We start from the raw sequence: 21,670 nt of genomic DNA on the forward strand, positions 1-21,670 counted from the left end.
ATTTGTAATTTTGAAAGAAAAGATTCCTTTCAAACCTGCTGGGTAGTCTTGGGTGTTCAAATGATGACCCCTCACCTTTGTAAGCCAACCTCTCACTGTGGGCTTTGCAGCCGTCTCCACGGTAACCGGGCTGCTGGCCTGGACTTTGAGGATGTTCTGCAGAACCCTGATCCACTCCTCCAGGATGTTGGGTGAATCAGCGGTCAGATAGAAGGTCTTCTTCTCCGTAATCAACTGATTAGACGAAAAGGGGAGAAATATGGGAAAAATGCTAAGCCAGGCCTACTGAGATAGCATCGTCATGTCAGAGGAGATCAGAATCAGCTTCCGAAGAGCCAGGAAAACATTCCAGTCCAATGCTACACCTGATGTCATCTTAAGCTGCTTCTCTGGTATGCAGCAGTAAAGCTCTGCTGTGATGCGGTGCTATATCAAGCGTGCTGAATGTGTGAGTGAGGATGTCTTTTTACATTTTTCTGTTTTTTCTTCGATGCCACAATCTTCAAGCAGTGGATCTTTACCATGTTTTCTCTACTCTTAACACACAGCAGTAGGAAGTGTTACAGATGCACTCACTTGAAATGTCTGCGCTCCTTCTCCACGTACTATACAGCAGGATGAGTTCAGCTCAATCTGACCCTGAGGCTTCCTGATCACATCACTCTGAAAACACACAGAAAGTCACATTTCTGTCCAATATTTTAAAAGAATTCCAACAAAAGAGACCTTCAACAAATTCCTGTACATTCTTGTTTAGTCTGAGAAGCTCTAAAAGTCATACATGTGCATTTTTTTTGCAGCCATATTGCAACAGAAGCAAACAAAATGTAGAAATATTCTTGCAATGTTTTCTGTGCAGACTGCAAACCCTTAGAAGGAAGCAGACAGGCATGCAGGAATCGAGACACACTCACAGGAGATTTGTAGTAGAGGATCTCTCCATTCCTCAGGATGAACCAGCGACGCTTCCAGGCTTTCACCTGACTGCCCATCTTCAGCAGGTATCCAGACTTCTCCAGCATCTCCTACAGACACAGGCATGTTTTCATTTGTAGATTTACACTGATTCAAACTAGTTTGCTTTATACAGCGGTGATCTTGATTTTAGAACAACATAGCGAAGGTTACAAAGGGTTTCACTGTGTAAATTGATATTCTACTTACAGGTCCAGTGCTCTCGCAGGAGTAGGAGGAGGTCCGCTGGACTTTGTGTTCTGGTTCAGAGTAGTCGCTGTCCAGGGAGTAGGCGTCAGGAGGGATGGCGTAATCACTCTCTGAGCTAATGGAGGACATGGACACACCTAAAGCACCGAAGAGGGAAAAACAGGACAGGACACATAAGCAAAGTAATGCAAGAAAAGGTGTGATAAGAAGCAGTCTGAAGAGCCATAAGACAGCAGATGGTTCAAGACAAACTGAAATCCACACTAAAATACCCTTACACTGTTGCAATGCAGCATTTTGCAATTGCATATTTCTCTAGGCTGCAGAGCAACACATATTGTCATTTTTTCCATACTTAACTCTGTGTTTCTGGTCAATTTTACAACAAAATGACCAAAAACAACCTCAAGAAAACATCAAGTCACAATTTTCTAATAAGCTATATTATCGGTGTGCAGTGTAAAAGTGCTGGATTTTCTTTTATTTAATTTAATTTTACTTAAATTTCAGAAAACATTGCTGATGCTCATCAACAACAATGCGTCTGCATGTTGGCTTATATTTATTGCATGAATGTTTTCACTGTAATGACTACTAGAGCCTGACCAATATGTTGGTCAGTCAATATCGGTTTACCACAGATACATCAGTATCAGCATGTATGTCATCCTATTTAACTGGGTGATTTAGAAATGGTATCACCAACCAGAACACTCTCAACAAACACTGTGTGCAGCACATGTAGCAGAGCAAAAGGTGGCGCAGAGTCAAGTGGTGTCTTTATAGTAAGATAGCAACTAGTTTATAAAAAACATTCCTGCATAGTTAATAAACAATGAACCCATCATTTTCGCTTATAAATATAAATATATTCATGAAGAGCATCAGGTGATATATTGATATCCTAAAAGTCAACAGTGGACCAGTAATTCCGGTATCGGTCTAGCTCATCTGTGTACACTTTGATCCTTGGTCCTCACCTCTCTTGACCGCCCGTGGGCTTCCAGGGACGCTGCTCTTCCTGTCCGGACTCAGGATGGAGGTTCGTAAACTGGCCAGAGAGCTGCTGTCGTCCTCTGAACCGGAGTCATCGTCCGGCAGAGGCACACTGCTGATCTGAGTGGCTTTCTGTAACATACACAGTGAATAAATATGAAAGCTGAGCTCATACGGACAGTACGTACTGCATGGCACACAGTTCATCCTCACTGAAAAGCTGGAAAAATAACGCACAGATAAAGCAACGCAACAATTTCACTCACCCCTTTCAGTGTGGTATAAACTGGTACGTTGACATTCTTGTAGATCAGCTGGGTGAACGGCCCTGCCGCGGGATACTGGGGTAAGTTGGATCCTGCAATGTACACGTGCCGTTTAATGCTCTGTTAGAAGCAAATACAAACCCTGATACAAAGCACTGCATTTACGGCTTAAAGTCAGACCAGGTAACTTTTGTTAAACAGCAGCCACAGCGGCCACAAGTGGCAATTATGGAAAGATGACGTATGTTAAAAACACGGTGTAATAGTAGACTGACCAGAGAAAATCATAAACTGCAGTGTTTGTTACATAAGAATATAATCAAAGCTGGCTAACATTACAGTAACACATTATGAGCAAAGTTTTGGCCTTAATATGTCAATACACAAAAAGGGAGAACATAATACAAAATAAAATTAAACAGTTGAAAAGCTTTAGAAGTTTTCAGTTATTAATATTGATGTGATTTTTTAAAAATGAGACACTACAAGCAAAGACATTGTTTTTTCATGCAATATTTTAAGATTTTGTGATATTTTGCAACCGTAACACACCTTCTTTCAGATTTACGGAAAGAAAAAAGATTTAAAATACACATTTCACTGTTCATTTTATTATACTCTGTCTTATAATACATATCTTTAAAGGCTGTTTTCTCCATATGAGTTTTTTCTCAAACTCTGAGGCAGAAATCTCCACTTCAGTAATGCTTACAAACATTTAACTTCCTGGTTTTATTCCTGTCTATACTTTGAAGGTTTTTACAGAGATTTGCTCATATATTGTTCATCACCTGATTTGTGTGATTTTTTTTTCCAAACATCATGGCAAAAATGAATTATTTTCAGATTTATGGAGGTAGAAAAGAAATAAAAAATGAATCCAGAGCTTTAAAGATGACTTTATCCAATGTTTCTGTTGTGGAATTTGCGCTAAATGTAAATTAGGGAATTTTTTGGCTATATAATACCCAATTTATACATTTACACATACATTTTCAGAAAATCATTGCCTTCTTCTTCAACTGGGGAGGTTTTATTGTGATTTTTTTATCATATTTTAATTTCTTTAAATGCTATATTTACCTGTAGTGTCTCCCTTTACAAATTTTTCCAGTTTAAGTTCCAACATGATGCAAAATAGATAAAAAAAAATGTTGTGCTCTGTTTAAGCCCCCTCTATTAATAAGTAATGTAAGAAAATGGCTGTTTTTTAATATAGGAACAGTCATACATAATAATGAATTTATGTATATGAAAACCCTATAGGAGCCTGTATATAAGCAAAGGGGAAAAAGCTGTTTCAGTGATAAGGCAGGTGCTAAAGCAACGCCCTTAGCCACTTTTTCTTATTATAGAAAAGGAAAGGACAAAGTATATTCACCGATAAAAAAAATGTTAAATAATTCTGAGCTAAACCATAATAAAACTTTCAGAAACCACAATTCTCCAGAACACAAACATGGCAGGAAGCTGAATAATGTGAGCATGCTTGTAAGTTAATCCACAACAGTGATTTTGCATTCATGTTCATGGCGCTCAGAAAATTCAACCGTCCAGATGCTGTCAAAACTCTCTGTCTGCATTCTGACTAAAATGGGGACACTGGGACAGAAGAGATAGCAGTAATTACAGCCACACAAAGTCCTTTCATCGCAGCTGATTAAAAAGCAGCCTCTCCCTGTGCTCCTCTTCTCCTCCCCCATCCCATTATCTGCAGCAGCTCTTTAAAAAGACGGGAGGGGCCGCCTGACGAAGAGTCCACACCTGCACAGGTGTGTGGAGCCTCAGGCCAGAGGAAGTGACATCAAAAACAGCAGTGACAGATCCCAACAGACCACACTCGCTCCCCACAGCAGCTTAACTACCAGCTGAATGACAAGTCTCTTCACGGCGCTGACTCATTTCCCAAACCGCAACCACCCAGGCTCACGACACGCACACAGCAATAATGCAAAAAAATAAAAAAGATTTCTGTTGGCTTCCTCACAACAGACAATATGACTATAATTCTTTGCTGAAGCATAAATTTTAATGCCTTTTTGGCTATCGGGGACTCACCTCGTCCAGGGCCTCTGGCTCCAGGACAGGCCTCTGAGACTCTCATTCCTGATTTAGCCACAGCGTAGATCCGACTCTCCTGCAGAGACACAATCAGAAATGTTGCACTTTATTTTATTTAAACACTTTGAAGAGAGTTTTAAAAATTTTGGCACTCAGAATTTTTGCTTCTTAACCCTCTGAGCCCCAAAATCAACTGGTCTGTTTGGAATGTAAATTATCTTTTAAAAAAAAAAAAAAAACAACAAACAAACAAAAAAACCCCCGAATGGAATCAATGGATTTTCAACTTTCTGGTGGTCTTTGAGTTAATTATGATGTCTGGTTGTATTAAAACAACAAAGCTAAATTCTAGGTCAAAATCATGGTATTTCATCAAAATCATTGTATTCTACTTGCCTCATTTAGAAATTCCTCCAAAATAAACTGCTTGCACTAAACAGATTCTGCAAAAAAAATAAATAAAATTTCTGAGCTACTCGGTGCAACTGAAAACCCATGAATGACTCAGCTGGGACCAGCACTCACAGGACAAAAACTCAGGGGCTTTATGGCTAAGCTCGGCTTAACTGCAGGCTGTGTTCATAAAGAACAGCTAGGAGACGAGTATGAAAATAAATCTAAGTACCGGTAGTAAGTCATTAATAGTATATAGAATCACCTCTTTTTTTTGCAATATTGGTAAAATTGGTGGTGCTTGTGGGAAAAACCTTCAATATGTTGTTTCCTAAATTTTTCAATTTTTGTAAAATAAATAATAAAAGAAATTAAAGTTTCATTCATAACTGTTCTTTTTTCTTTTAAAGGATTTATGGCATTACAACTGTGCCATATTATACAAAAGACATTTCTGTCTGTCTACCTGTAGTGATGTTTGTGCTATTTCCATAGAGGTGCAGGGCTTTATATTGCAGGGAAAAATGAGCCAACAGTGAGTAAAAATATGACAGGGGAAAAGCATTCCCAGAAACTTGCCTGTTCAGAGGGTTAACAAACCTCTAAAGGAATAGTCTTCAAAATATTATTATTTAATTGTTGTCTAGATATAAAGCTAACATTAAAAAACTCCATCAACCTACACCTTTAAAAATCTTGTTAGTTTAATCTGTACAAATAAGTGAGCGTTATTACAATAAACAGTGGGATATTTGTCAGACTATTCTTGGCTAAAACCAGCTAGTTTTTCACTGGCTGCTTGGTAACTGGTGTAAGAAATAATCCCACATCTAACGCACTCTAAATCACTTTGGATTTTGTACAAACTACAGCTAATGCTCACAAAAAACAACCAATACTGCCTTCGTACCCATGAAGGGAAGCGATGTAAAGGTGGAGTTGGCGGCTTGAGAACTTCTGGATCCAACCGCTCCAGCTCTTCTGCGAGCCCCACAAAGGAGACCCCATCGTGGGTTAGCTCCTCTGAATCTGGACCCTCCACCACTCCGTCCATGCTGTCTGGGAGCCCATCGTCAATATCTGTCTCCTCTACGACCTGAGAGAAAGGCGAGGTGGCGGTGGCGGTGCTCTTCAGCGTGGAGTAGGTGGAGGATGGCGTCATGATGTCGATGTTAAAGTTGAGGTGGTGGAGTCGGTCCAGGCTGGGCTGCGGCTGGCTGTAGTGCTTCTTCACCAGCTGGATGCTGTCTCTGGGGGTCAGCGGAGTCCGGACCTTCGGTAGCGTCATGCTGGTGCCCGACTGAGGCTGGGGAGGGTTGGGGAACGGGTTGTTGGTGGAGGGGGAGCGAGACAGGAGCGGGCTTTTGGGCGTTATTCTCATGGACGACTCTGGGGAGCTCGGTCCGTGGGCCATCTCGTAAGCCGAGGATGAAGACGAAGAGGACGAAGACGAATGAAGGCACTGAGAGCGGAACTTGCTGTTGAGCTCGTCGGAGGAGTTGTCTCTGTCAGAGCATCCTGCCTGGACCTCTGAGCCCACTGAGAGCTCCGGTCCACCAGGGTTTGGAGCCTCCCGGCAACGACCCTGAGAGAAAACATCGTGGGCTGCGAGGTCTCCGAAGCAAATCCCTTTACTGACCTGTTCAGGAGTCCTTTTAACATCTGAGGAGACAGGATGTGGTCTGGTTACATCTGAGCAAGACAACACATAGCGGAGGAAATCAAAGTAAATCATGCTGCAGAATGAGCATGTGATGGTGCAACACAGAAGCACTGTATTAATGTTGTGGGAAAAACTTCGATGAAGTGGGTTGAAAATGTGTTGAACTAAATTGTGACAGAAAGGTGGGTAAGACCTTTAGCCTGCTGGCAAGTTTGAAAGGTATAGCTATGTTTAAAAAAAATAACAAAATTAGACCATTTATCATAACTAGAAACTATAAAAACTGAAAAAAATGTTTGGAGTTTTAAATTTCTGACAATCCTTGAACTGCTTATCTGTGACATGCTGTTCAATACTAAGACTAAAATCAGGAATATTTGATTAAAATCACTGTATTCTACATGTCTTGTTCAAAATTCACCAACATAACCCGCATTAATCATGATCTGCAAAAAATAAAATAAATAAAAAATCTGCGCTCTTCTGTGCAACATTGAAGTCGTTATTAACTCAGCTGTGACCAACAGTCACGTGGTAAAACTTGTAGGACCTTTCAGTTGAACTGCAGGATGTGTTGACAGAGCAGACATGAGACAGATATGGAAACAAATTAGGAATGTAAGTGCTAAAATATCAGTAGTATGTAGAACCTCCGGTATACAGGCACCTTTGGGCAATTGGAAAAATGTTCAATTTTTAAAATTTTTGTACAATATAAGATATTCTACTTCATTTTCTCACATTAAAAATATGACAGAAGTTAAAAATGCTCAGAAACTGACTGGGGTTTAGAAGGTTCAGTGGTAAACATTTGATATTTAAAAAGGTAGATTTTCGGCACATTCCTTTACAAAACAATTACTGAGCTTAAAAAATACAAGTAAAATGACTATAAATTAAAGTATTATTAAATATTACAAAACAAATGTGGTAGAATTTAGAAAAAGTGGCAAATAATATGGCCAACCACTAACCACAAAGGAGTAGAATGGCATTTTAGAAATCCCTACTAGATTGTTCTAAGGATTGAAATCAGCCACAAGTTTCCTCTATTGTTACTGGTCGTGTCCGGTCGTGTGATCAGCCCAGCTTGAACTGCATCCTGCTGTACAGTCCAGATAATAGAAATTAAGGGCAGCACACCTGTTGCTGGGGTCTTGATATTAGGGGCCCCACGCGGACCTGCCTGTCTCCAGCTGTCATCTTGGGCAGGTGGCGTGTCGGGGCAGCTGGGAGGAAACAGCGGACTGCTGGGCACCAGGTGGGTGTCCATTACAGGGGAAGTGGCAGGAGATCCAGGGGATGCAGGCTTCTCTAGCAGGGCTTGAAAAGAAAGACAACACCAGTAACTCAGCCTCTTTTGAAATGCTGGCTCTGGAAATAATAATAGACAAACTCTACGCTTGTGTACATGACCTGTTAAATGCCAGTGTTTCCTGCATGGAAGCAAGAAATAATGTAAATAAGGTATGTAATGTAAGATCCTAAAATGTAAGGTGAACAATTAAAGGAATAGTTTTTTGTTAGTTATATTCCACAGATCAACATCTACTTATGGAACGTCTTAAAACTTCAAATATTTAGAAGTTCTGCTGAACCATCTCTGATCTACCTTACTTAATTTTTTATATTATAAAATACAGATATTAAAGAAGACATTTATGAAATTTTAGCTTGACATATCAAATGATTTGCAAGATAAATTAGTTTTTGTAAACTGCTCATTGACCTACTTTCAGCACTTTTTTGTGCATTGAAATCTGAGTCTCTGTTTGAACCGTAACATCTCAGGAACAAATACAGATGAACCTGAAATTTTAAGTGTTATTCCTCATCATGTCATTGATTCAGAATCTGTAATATCGGACAACTAGATCAAATAGTGTCTGATTATGAGTGAGTAAAATATGAAAAAAAGTCCCATCTTTGAGCAAACATTAAATAAAAATGATAATGTGCAAAAAAAAGTGCTGTAAAATGGTGAATGGGCAATATTAAAAAAAAAATATATGTGTTTCATATATCAATGCAAAATACCACAGATATCATCTTAAATATCCATATTTTATGACAAAAAGCAAATCAGAGATGGTCGAGCAGAAGACATCTGATGAATTGGGATGGGATAACCCTTATATATGTTAAATTAGCTTCTCATCTTGTTTTCTGAACACATACAGCAGTACTCACATTGCAGTTTGTCTTGCAGCAACATTATCTGTTCTGTCTGCTTCAGGTTGGCCATTTTCAGCTGCTGGTTCTCCTGCTCCATCTGCAACCATATATGCATATATATATATAACATGAAACACAAGTCAAAGTACATGGTAGCATCTGCATACATTAGTTATTGTGAAAACTTTTAAATAATGCAGCTATGGAATACTTCTTTTTGGTCTGATGTGAGAACTAATATCAAAAATAAAAGGTTTTAATGGCCTAATTTCACTTGTCATTTACATAAAAGCAATTATATACTCCCCAATGGTTAGCGGAAAAAACTGCAGTACACAAACGGCTGTAAATAACAGGTTTTTCATCATAAACATCTCTTGTTCCCACAGGTACTATCTCTCACCAACATGAGGGTTGTATCTATACATGTCTAAGCTTACCTCTCTGAGCTTAAAGGTGACCCAGTCTTTAATCTTTGCAGCCTTTTCCTCAATAATTTTTGCCTCCTGGGCTCTGACTAAGATCTGTAGCAAGAGAAAACAGGTTTTGTGGAATTCTTCAACGTACACTTTATGAACATAAATGGACATTTCTTTATCCGGTGGCTCCGTCCGTACCTGTTTTTCCAGCTGCGTCTCTAATCTCTTTATTACAGCATCTTTTTCCTGAACCTGATTGGTCAGGTCCTGGCACTTTCTGTACAACGAGCTCTCCGACTCACTGGTTTGTATGTTTGCAGACTTCAGCTTTTCTTCCATGACATGGATCTAAAATGCACAATTAGAGGAGTGACTTCACAACCATGCTTCGTTTAGTTCCGACGGGCACCAGACAAAGCTGAGAACAAAACACTGATGACACTTTCTGCTGATGAGAAAAAGCTTTCTATAAGCCCTTAAGTATTTCTTGTTTTTAAAGAAAAGGCACCATTAAATTACCACCTTCAGAAAACACCTGGAACAGCCAGTAATGACAGCAAATTGGTGATTAAACCCGACAGCAAGAGACACAGAGTGTGTGTGATGGGTATGAGGTTTCTAATCCTCAAACCACACAGTCCTTTTGTTACATCTCATCAAAGCATGGCTCTTAGCGGTTTAGACCAGTAAAGAAAAAAGAAGAAATCCAACTGAATGTGTGTGTGGGATTTTATAGATCCCATATTTGGGATTTCCTCATACATCATTCTGTCTTGAGGATTCTTCCTGGCCCAAAGTAGCTTGACAAAAAAAAAAAATTAAAAGTCAAGGTCCTCTTTAACTGTCTTCCTTGGTGGATGGACTTTTGCTTAAATGCAACTCAGAGAAGCACAATGAGATGTTGTTAAAGCTGATAAGTGGTCCTTAAGTAATGATTTGGTTTTGTCTGATCAAATAATCAGGGTGTTTGATATAAATAAGAACAAAATAGAATGGAAAGGCACTGAACTGTTGAAGAAAAATATTACCATAACTTTTGAGGATGTGAAAAAGAAATTATCTTGGTAGGTTTTGACAATTTTTTTGTTATGATAGCATCAAATTAATTGCAGAGACACTACAGCAAAGTTCAATAGAGCATCACTGTAAACAAAACCAGCCACTTTTAAGAGGTAGAAACAAGAGCCGGCATACATGAAGCGTTGGGAATCTAGAACCGTTTGGCAAAACTGTGCAAAGACGGGGTCTGTGTGGGAATAATTGGTGCAGTAAGTCAATGTTAAATGAGAAAATCAGATTGTAGTTGTGTAACAGTGTTGGGTGTTTGCAAAGGGCAGTCTGGGTAGTAATCTTATCATCTGCCTTTATTTTCTCCTCTAAATAAAATTAGGCTAACTTGCTATTTGTAGACAGCCAGATCATCTGACTGCTGGTGTTCTTTGTTCTCTGTAATTGATGTTAGTGAGTACAATATTATGAGCACTTAAAATTCCTCTGTGGTTGTTGATTAAAACCGAAAAAAATACATCTTTGTGTATCAAAAATGACAAATTTAGAAGATTTTTACATGAAAATATCAGCTATGACGCTTCTTAGACACTGTGAAACTACTCTTTGCCACACCATTTCAAGCTGTAATATATACATTACATGCTTAAACCAGAAACATATTCTGGGTTTGTTATGTTTAAATCTGTCTTTTTGAGACTGTCATCGGAACACTGCAATTCAAAGCAGAAATGTTAAATGTACTCATGATGCATCTTTCAGCATATAAAAACACCAAATGGACATGTTAAACAAAAAAAAAACAAAACTACATTTTCACAGGAGTGGGTCTTTACGCTAAGGTAGGCTAAGCTATACTAAACTAAGCTAAGATTAGACAGGCTAAGATAAATTAAGACAAGATGAGCTAACAAACTAAGATTAGGTAAGCCAAGCTAAGCTAAGCTAAACTGTGCTATGTTAAGATAAGGCAAGATAAGCCAAGATTAGCAAAGATTAGCAAAGATAACATAAGATTAGCTAAGATAAGGTAAGATAAGATAAGATCAGATAAGCTTTAATAAACAGCTTGATGTAAATGAAGTAAGAAACAAGGCAAGACCTTAGAAATCAGGATAAGGACAATGATAAAGATATAATAAAGTCCATGTACACCTTTCACATGTAGTAATATTGCATGATGGGTAAGTGTACCTAAATTGCAGAATACACACGATTATATGAGTAACAGAGCTTCATTATGTCATTGCGTTTGAGAAGTTAGAGAGAGAAGAAACATCATTATGTTATTGCACTTGCAGAGCTACAAAGACAACGGTGTCATAATATGAGCAGAATTATCTTTAACATTTTATAATCTGTGGTTAAAAGGATGAAATGCAAAATCCTGTCTACCTGTTTCTCAGCACTCTCAGCTCGCTGGTCCGCCTCCGTCACCCTCTGCTCCAACTCCTGCATCTGGAATAGAGACAAAAGAGGTTAAAATGGTTTCCAACATGTGTCAGCCATCTCTGTATGGGACTCCTAGGGAGCGAGTAGAAGGTCAGGTGTGGTCACGGGAAAATCCTAAGCTCTCGAGTTAGAGGTGAACTCCCTACCTCTCCATAATAACTACATTTAATTCAAAGAAGAAGAAAAAAACATCCACAGCTCACGACGACAGCTTCTGTCAACACACTTCCTGTAAGCTGAAAGACAGACCACCAAGCCAGATGTCTGCCTACACAAACACACACCTACAGATGCATGCAGACACACTTAATCCTTCATAATCACTGCTGCCAATGGCAAGACATTTATAAGATTAATGTAGCAGGAAAATTTACCAGGCAAACTGTATTAGGACTACCTTTTTGAATCAATAAAAGCAAATGAGAAAGTAAAATGAAAGGAAATCAGCAAAGAGGAGGGAGGCTCAGAATAAATGAAGCACACAAAGAATAATACTCTGTAAAATCACATCATATAGAGTTTAACAAGGAGCTGCACCTTAAGCAGAAGGACATAGATGAGCTGTAGAAACAGCAGAGAGGCCCTCAGAGGACGCTGGACATCTTTCATGCTGCTACTGCTGCTCAAACAGAGTGTTAGAAGAATGCTAGTGTGTATATGCACAAGCTTGCGTCACCTTTTGTGCAAGCATGCATGCTCATGCTTTCAAAGGCAAACACTGTCCATCCTGCACACATCTACATCACTCTCTGCACCCCCCCCCCCCCCCCCCCCCCCCCCCACACACACACACACACACACACACACACACACACACACACACACACACACACACACACACACACACACACACACGAGTGTCTGCACAAAATACTCCCAAATGCTTGCACACACACAACCTCAACACAGGACGCCCTTTTCTTCTGAGTTCAGTGACCCGGTTGAAAGGAGAACAAACATGCTAATGGATTCACTCTGCTTGAGGGATGCTTTTGAATTCCTCTCATCGTTTTTGCTTCCCTTCCCTTTGTCTCCTTCTGCCTTCTCATCACCTCCACCAAAAGGCCCCCTGATTCCCAGAATCCACCACTCACAGCATCTGAATGCTTCCCCGCAGCCAGATTAACACTCACTGAAGCTGGAGTGCATCTGCAAGGGGGAGGCGTGGGAGGACACCGATGGTTAGCGGTTGGATGACTCCTCACCTCAAGGTCAAAAGACTCCATCGTGAGTCAAAGGCTACGCCGAGCAAACAGTATTTTGTCCTCCATTCGCGAAACAAGAAAAGGGATGCGTTAAACAAGCACTTCAGGTGAATGTAAAGTACTGTGCAGGTCACAGTGTGGGACAGATGTAAGAGGTTCAAATAAGAGGAAGTCATTAGGAAGCCTGAGCAGCTGCCACATCCTGTTTAGAGGACAGGTCAGAGGTCAGAAAGTAGAGTTGGATCTGGAGCTATGAACCCTGGATAGAGAGGATGTATATACGAGGAGGCAAGGACTCTGGCTGTAAATGAACTTGATTAAAGCAAAATAAAGTAACTCTGCTAAAGACACAATGACAGGTCACATTGACTGAGACGATGCAGTAATATCTGGACTCTCGAAGCTTCATTTTTACAGCACTATCTTTCAGCTGTATAAAAAGAGAATAGTGTAACACACAAACGTATAAGCGCTCCATGGCCTATTTGTAAGACGTACCCCCACAGTTTTATCAGATGAACTCAAGTACTCCCTCATCAACACCTGTCATGTTTGAACTAATTAAATGTTGCATCACTGCAAAAATTCCCTATCAAGTTTAGGGCTGAACTTAGTAGATATAGTTACGCTTAAAGCAAGGAAACTTGGTTGCCAGTTACTCGATGTTTCGAATAACGCTAAATAAGGCTGTTTGTTATTATAGAACTCAAAATTCCTAAATAAGATCAAAACCATAAACTTCAGGTAATGTAGTTAAGTTCGGCTAATGCAAAAGTAGTCTCTTGTATCTAGTTTAAAAACTGCTCAAATAAAAACAAAGATTCTTAGCAAGACAAGACTGGTGACATGTTGCTTTATGTCAAAGGATCTTGTCAGAAAGCTGTACATACACTAACAACAGAACGTACATGACCGGGATTACTACAGTTGATTGGATCTGCAGGTTTTGCATTGTTGTAAAATACACATTATGGACACTAATACTTTTTCATAAAGTTGTAGATTATTACTCCGCCAAGGAACGCAGAGTAATCGGCGTTGGTTTGTCTGTTTGTGTGCAACATTACTCAAAAACGGATTAACGGTTTTAGATGAAATTTTCAGGGAAGGTCAGAAATGACACAAGGACCAAGTGATTAGATTATGGCAGTGATGCCGCTCATAGTCTGGATCCACAGATTTGTTTTGTATCATTGTGAGATAGCGGCATGGCGTCACTATAACTACGAACACTACGTCAGCTGCCTGCTGATGATCACATGATTGCGATCTTACTACAAATCGACCGCTGCAGACTACAAATTTTTTTAAAGATTTCATCCGTTGGAAATCCTACAACAACTGAGCAGCCTTGGCGGACTACTGCACTCTCTCAGCGCTTTTCTTGTTTCAAATTGTGATGGTAAAAATCAGCTGTGAGAGCTCAGACTGATTTGATTACTCAACCGAATGCCTGAGCTGATGGGACTTCCATAACCTTAAAGCTGTCAGAGATGGATGCATACAGTATTAGCTGTCATTTAATCTCCATGTCTCTCTCTGTCTCTGCGTAGTTACTGCAGAGTCCAACTGTTAAAGTCTGAGTTGCTGAGCAGGCGTGAGACAAATATGTCGGCTATCCAGCATCTGTCGGGCCACAGTGCAACACTCCAGCTTCTGCTGCTCAGAATGCTTAAAATGGATGAGATGGGGGTCGGGTTTCGCGGCTGCATACCAGGAGTTTGAGTGGTTACCTTGTAGGATAAACAGTGATGTACTATACTTTAATTGTTTTTCAACAAATCCAACAAAATCAGCAATGAACCGATCTAACAAGTGCTGCCTGTGTAGCTAAATACTGATATAGGTTATTCCGCGGTGCAATAGATTTGCACTGTTGTCCACAAATGAATCTCGCTGATGCCGTGTTGCTTCATATAATGAACATGTGCACTAGTTTATTTGGAAGCAGTTCCTATATAAATGCCAAGTTACCATAAATACTTGACACGTACGAAATCCGTGACTGAAAATAGTCCCTAACAAATGCACCTCCTCCTGTTTAAGGAACTTTTACTAAAATCCCAGCAACCAACTGTTTAGACACCATTTAACCTCTGTTTAGTTGGTTTTAAAGAAATGCCCTGACTAGGAGCTGAGAGTCACAGACATTCCACTGAACACAGAAAGCAGTCCATGTAAAGAAAGTTTGACATTTGTTTCCTGATCACATTGCTCTAAATATGTAAAAACACTGTGAAATATGTAGTACTAAATTGTGGAGTTTGAGCATTAAACAGTTTTTTTTCATGTTTGTGTTCAGGATTTTTCAGGCAGGGCCAAAATTATGATGCACTGGAGTGATACTTAGCATGACCCCTCTCTCCAGCACTATAATGTGCTTACAACTAGAGTGAATTAGCATTAGTGGTTCTCCTGCTCGATCCGAGTTACTACACTTACTACAGCAAACAGTTTGCAAGCTAGCTATGCAAATGCATCTTCCCTGGATGCCAGAACTTGCAAAACAGCTTTGGTCTCCTTATTTAAAATTCCTAAGCATGATAAAAATAAAGAAGAGGTGGGTTGACTGTGTTAAGAGCAACACTGGGCCACAAACACCTTTCTCTGCAGTGATTGTTTTACACCAGGTAGTTTTCCAAATTTTCATAAAACTGTGATTCATGGATAATTCAGCCACCGTTGCTGGTTTATATTATCCTCCTTGGCTTTAATTAGATAATTTTAATGAGATTTGCTGGCAACAAAATTGCATATAAAAGGTGGACGTAGTAAAAAGTGAAGCACAGTAATCCCTTATGTTTGTATTCTTTCTAAAAGCCAGCAGGGGGCGACTCCTCTGTTCACAAAAAAATCAAATAGTGTAGAAAGTCTATGAGAATATTATCCTATTTCTCCTTTAATTTGTTACTTTTTTAAACACTTTCCCAATATGTTTATGGTCTCAATTGCTAGTTTCAAGACTTCTTGAATACAGCATGATGTTTGATATATAAATTATGGTCCTTTTTAGAGCAAATTAGATGATAAAGCAGAGTATTTTTAAGGTAGCATGCACATGTATCACATCACCATACTTTTATACACAATCCATGGTTGGCAAGGCTGTAACTAGATTCATCCATTAATGTGTGCTTATTAGTGGAATACATTTCAACTGAAAATGAAATATTAATGTATTGCTTTCATGTTACATATAGTTTTGCAGGTTAAGCTGTAGGGAGGCAGAGCTCTGTCCCTCTCTGTGTTAGTGTGAATTCCAGGGGAGCTGATAGTACCCAGAGAGGTGGAGATAAGATGAGACACAGCAGATCATCTGCTTCCCAGACAGCTAGCAGATCTGTCACAGTTAAATATGTTTGCTCTGACTGCCAGAAACAAGCTGACAGAGATCTGATCCCACACTCTGTATTCTAGCCTGGTGGTGTGATTATCTAGATCAGATGTGTTGTTTTGCACTTTTCCACTGTTTTTCTTTACACTCTTTATGTGATTAGGGTCTGAAAAACTGTGTCTACTATCAGCAGATAAGTTTTCTAAATGAAAAGTCATCTAAAAATTGGCATTCCACCTTCCTCTCCAAGTAACCAACACTGTCCTAATGACTGTGCCTCAGTGATTATGAACTAAAGTCATTTTAAACCATTGAATATAACTGGATATAGAGAAGGGGGATGATATTCATATAAGTGAGACTGATGATAAAACCTCACAAGAAGACTAACGCTTCTGTCATTCAGTTAAACACAAAAAAGTGATGCCGCCATGACATGAAGAACACTTCTGCAGCTGAACTAGAGAATGAAGCTGATCCAAACAAGCCTCCTCATGAAAATAAATGTTTACACACACCAATGTGAACCCAGTGACCTTTCTGCAGTCCTCCTTGCTGACTGACATCACTGGTCTGAGCCAAATAACAGTGTTTTGCTCATTGAACCACATGAGGCTTATGGAAGAGATTAATCTAATTTGCGCAGTATTTGATTAGCCAAGTAATGACAGGAAACCTTGAAGTGGGAATACCACCCAATTTAAAAATTCCTCTGGATGAGGTAGTCCTATACGCTGGCACTGGCTAGTAAATACATGTAAATGCTGGGGATTTATTTTCTTTCTCCTTCTAAATTCAGACAAAAGTGAAGTTATTGTATTTGGCCCTGAACACATGAGAAACACAGGATCCAACCTTACAGTTACTTTAGATGGCACTGCCTTCAGGATTACTGTGAGGAACCTTAGGGTTCTTTTAGACCAGAATGTGTCTACATGAAGACCTTCTCTTACTTGTCCAGTTCTGGTACAACTAGGAACATCGTATATCAGAAGTGATGCTTAAAAAACTAGTCCATACATTTCTTACTTCCAGGCTGACCTACTGCAATCCCTTATTATCAGGATGTCCCAATAATTCTCTGAAAAATCTCCAGTTGATCCAAAATGCTGCAGCAAGAGCACTGACAGGAACCAGCAAGTGAGATCATACTTCAGATCATACTTCTTCCATATTTGCTTCTCTTCATTGGCTACTAGTAAAATCCAGAACAGAATTTAAAATCCTTCCCCTTGCATATGTAGCCCTTAATCGCGAAGCTCAGTGGCATCTTAAAGACCTTATAGTACCATATTAACCCAATACAAACCATTGCTTTCAGAGTGCAAGCTTGTTTGTGGTTTCAACAGTTTCCAAAAGTAGAATAGGAGGCAGAGATTTCTGCTATCATGCTATTGGGGTTTGGGATGCAGACGACCTCTTTAGTTTTAAGACAAGGCTTAAAGCTTTTATAAAGTTTATAGTCAGGACTAGCGTTGGTGAACCCGGCCCATCCCTTAGTAAACCTGCTTTATGCCCAGGCGGCTGAAAGACTTCCCATGATGCATCAAGTCCTTCTATTCTACTCTCTATGCAATTACAGATGTGAACAAACATATGACCATTTTCACCTCAACTAGGCACTTTTGGTAGCCGTGCACAAGCTTCTGGTTGTATCTTTGACAGCTCTTCTTGACAGAATTGGTAAAGTCAAACTAAATTTGTTGGTCCTCTGACACAAACTTATTTCTTCATCACAACTCACAGGTTTTCGATGGGGTTTAAGTCAGAGGGGAGAGCAGTCTTATAACTTAATTCTAGCCTGATTTAGCCATTTCTTTACCACTTTTAACATGTTTAGGGTCAATGTTTTGTTAAAACACCCAACTGTGTCCAAAACCCAACCTTCTGGCTGAAGATTTTAGATTTTCCTGAAGAATGTGTAGGTAATCCTCATTTTTCATTCTTCCATTTACTTTGTATGAAGCAACAGTTCCATTAGCAGCAAAACAGTCACAGAGCATGATACTGCCACCACCATGCTTCATTGCATATTGAAGGTTCTTGAGGTTAAAGACCGTACTTTCTCTCCTCCAAACATGTTTGTGGTCATTGTGGCCAAAATAGCTCAGTTTTTATTTTGTCTGATGACGGGAATTTCCTCCATAAGACCTTTTATTTATTCAAGCTTTAAGGTGGCACTTGTAGAAGAAACATTTCGTTCTAGCTTCTCAACCTATGGCAATGTAAAACACGCCAAGCAATTGAAGTCGATGCATGTATATTTTTATATATTTAGATTTTGTCATATTCCAGAAGACCTCCAATAAATTTATGAAAGAAACAAAATGCATGATTGCTTTTTGTGACAAAGACACATTGCTTTCAATCCTTCCACCTTAAGAAATTAAGAGCTATAGGAGTCATTGGAACCTCAAGACTGTCCTGATACACAGGACATGGTCTTTGGTTGTGGGCTTGAGTGAATTATCTCGATGGATTACACTTATATTTAGTAACCTCATCCATGTTTGTTAACTTTGGTGATCAGAAAACTTACATTTGCGATGTCATAGAATATGGAATCTTTTAAAGAAGGACTAAACAGGAATTGCTCATTTTTAATCTCCAAATTACTGTTTTCTATTGTTGCGTTACCTTGGTTCCAAATATTGTCCCCAGTCATGTTTCAAATCTCGTCCTCGGTTGTTTGTGCATGGGGAAGTTTCAGATTTTACAGGCCAACTACTGACCACTACAGATTACACAGTAAATTCTTAAATGGAGTAATCATCCTGTTACACTCCTCACAAGGCAAATGGGGCATCTCTTCTCCCTCTCTTCTCTCTCTCACTTACAGTCAGCCTCTGGAGATAAATGCCATGTCACAGGCAACCACGTCAACTTCTCTTTTTTTTCATGTTTTTCCATACAAAAGTGGGTCAATGCATAAAACACTCCTAACTTGGCAAGAGTGGAGATGAAGAGCGTGAAGCAGTCTTTCCTAACAGCAATAACATGACAGAATAGTAGTCACTCAGCAGCCTCCCCCTTAAAGAAACTCAGCACGGGCCTCCACTTAAACCCTGTGTGTGTTTGCGTACGTCAGACTGTACAGTATGTGCAAGTTAATGAGTGAAAGAAAAAGCAAGAGATTAATCAGCCTTTTCACAATGTTTTTGGCAACATGGCCAAAAAGAACATTTAACAATAAATGTGTCTGTGTCTTCACAAGACACAGAAAGAAAAGGAGAGTAATAAGGTAATTTTTAAAAAGTTAAACTCCCCTTGCTTTCTTGGCATCATGACTGAAATGAAAATTTACTAAATAAGACATTGACTGTGCAAATTCGATGCGTTTGTACATGTGCGTGGATACATCGGGTGATTTTTAATGAGGCAAAGCAAGTTGTAACTAATGGCTTTATTAGCAGTTAAGGGAAAACACTGGCACGATTCTATCTTCATCTTGCCGTCAAAAAATACCATGAAATCAAAAATCAACAATGCGTTAACAATCAGCGCGCCTGACTTCCAATCCCTGTCAGTCTCCAGAACATTTTGTCCTAATGAAGATGTAAATCTTTCAGAAAGTAAGCTGAGCACTTGAGCTCTCAGTAGAAGGTACATAAAAATGAAAACAGGAGCAGATTTCTTGGGCTCTATTTCCAGCTGCAGATTTGATATTTGGTTTAGCTCTCCAACACAAGTATGTAAGACTTGTTCATTAGCTTTATTACATTTATTTCAGACATGTACTCCTTTCTGTTAGCCTGACAGCATCTGAACGTGCCAGCTTCATGTCTGAATGAGCACACTGGTCATTTTTTTTCCTGAAAGTCAAAAACAGCAGTCTTAGAAGGTCCAACGTAATGGCGCTTATGTATTACTTTCACCATGGCACAAATTTGAACTGTATGAACATGCATTTTTGGATAGGCATTTTACGAGCTACATGGTTTTGGTAGTTACTTCTGTGGTTTATGATGTCATGTTCAATATATAGAGACACAAACACATCCATAAGAACAATAATCAGGCTATATTCTGCTGTCAGACTGTGAAACTGAAAAATCTCATCTAAGAAACAGAAAAGAAAAAACAACTTTTGCAGGCTCATCAGACTTACAGCAGCCTAAAATAATATCCTGACAAATGTGATGGAGCTAAGGTTTCAATATGAGAACCACTGCTGTCTATCAAATAATTTAAAGAGCCCACATTATGCTTTTTAGGGTTTTTCCTTTCCTGTAGTGTGTGATAGCTTATTTGTACAAGTAAAAGTCTGCAAACTTCTAAAGTTTAAGCCAAAGGAAGGTATTCTCTCCCACAGTGCTCCTTATATTCCTGAAACGCCTTGTTTGCAATCCAAGCTTTTCTTCTGTTACTTATTTACATCATCATGGAACACATTTACATAACTCCTGCCTGGAAGCTACTCTTTCACACCCTCAAACAAAAAATGTACATCTACCTCACAGTTTCACCACTGTTTCCTAATTAGAGGCATTTATTCTAGAGCCCTGTCTCTTTGCTTCTCTACACAGAGATATGGGGTTATGGTACCTAATTGATGTTTCCTTGCTTTAGATGAGCCAGGATGAAGATACAGAAGCTAAAATGGAGTGTTTCAGAGAAACGATGAGAAGAGACGCAGCAGCATGTGAAAAATTATGTGTTTTCGGAACATTAAAGTATGTAAATATATTCTACTAGACCCCCAAAATAGAATTACAAACCTGTAAATGAGCATAATATGGGCTCTTTAAGTCAGCTCACCTGTCTGACGAGTAGAAAAGTACACAGTGCCAATGGATAAATAAATCTGCTATTAGGTTTAGTCTTTTGTTCATTAGCGGTATTTTGATTCTGAATGTATGAACCAATCTTGTAAATGTGATAAAGTTCATGTACGTAACACTGACAAATGTCTGAATAACAAAATGCCGTCACTTTAACAGATCGATGACGACAGCAGTGTTACATTGCTGAATGGGCTTCTGACTGAATTGCCCGTTTATTTTCCTTTATTCAGTCACTCCAACATCATCTACTAATTAATCAATAATGACTTTCTCCATATATTATTTTCAGTTTCACTGGCAGCAGTGACTGCATAGCGAGGGCAGTTAGCCAACAACTGTTCACAGAAGGATTTTGTTTGGTTCCTTTACAGTCTCAGCTGCTATTTGACAATTTTTGTAAGCATTTAGTCACTATTTTTGCAGAACCATTTTACAAGGAATTTAGTAAGTTCTTTATTCTTAATCTTGCCTGCAAAGGTTTGATTTATCACGTGTTTCCTAAACCTGTGCTGAGAAAAACACAGACCTATTTAGTTGATTTGCAAAACAAATCAGGGATCTGGAATGTAGCTACATATTTGTGATAAGAAAGAAACCACTGTAACGTTCTGGATCATTGATTTGAAGAGTTTTTAATAGTCGCTGAACAAGAGTGGAGGTCTATACCATGGAAGAATGAGATTGAACAAGAATGAACAAGATTTTGGCAGCATGATTGTTGCCAGTTTGATGGCAACAGTAATCAGTAAT

The 21,670-nt window shown here is 39.2% G+C and overlaps 1 protein-coding gene across 2 annotated transcripts in view; it reads right to left on the minus strand.

The window, feature by feature from the left end:
- The window catches only part of plekhh1 (pleckstrin homology domain containing, family H (with MyTH4 domain) member 1), a 45,952-nt gene that overhangs the window by 17,128 nt on the left and 7,154 nt on the right, over window positions 1–21,670 (minus strand). For both annotated transcript variants that reach the window (XM_055006208.1, XM_023272124.3), the window contains exons 3-15: window positions 11,541–11,603; window positions 9,336–9,485; window positions 9,159–9,242; window positions 8,734–8,815; window positions 7,687–7,866; window positions 5,791–6,542; window positions 4,485–4,563; window positions 2,427–2,518; window positions 2,145–2,292; window positions 1,165–1,301; window positions 915–1,025; window positions 577–663; window positions 76–234 (exon numbers count right to left, since the gene is read on the minus strand). In XM_055006208.1, the coding sequence (XP_054862183.1) occupies window positions 76–234; window positions 577–663; window positions 915–1,025; window positions 1,165–1,301; window positions 2,145–2,292; window positions 2,427–2,518; window positions 4,485–4,563; window positions 5,791–6,542; window positions 7,687–7,866; window positions 8,734–8,815; window positions 9,159–9,242; window positions 9,336–9,485; window positions 11,541–11,603 (2,124 nt within the window). The remainder of the gene's footprint in view (window positions 1–75; window positions 235–576; window positions 664–914; window positions 1,026–1,164; window positions 1,302–2,144; window positions 2,293–2,426; window positions 2,519–4,484; window positions 4,564–5,790; window positions 6,543–7,686; window positions 7,867–8,733; window positions 8,816–9,158; window positions 9,243–9,335; window positions 9,486–11,540; window positions 11,604–21,670) is intronic.

This window comes from Amphiprion ocellaris, chromosome 20, assembly GCF_022539595.1.
Source record: "Amphiprion ocellaris isolate individual 3 ecotype Okinawa chromosome 20, ASM2253959v1, whole genome shotgun sequence".
Taxonomy (NCBI): Eukaryota; Metazoa; Chordata; class Actinopteri; family Pomacentridae; genus Amphiprion; species Amphiprion ocellaris.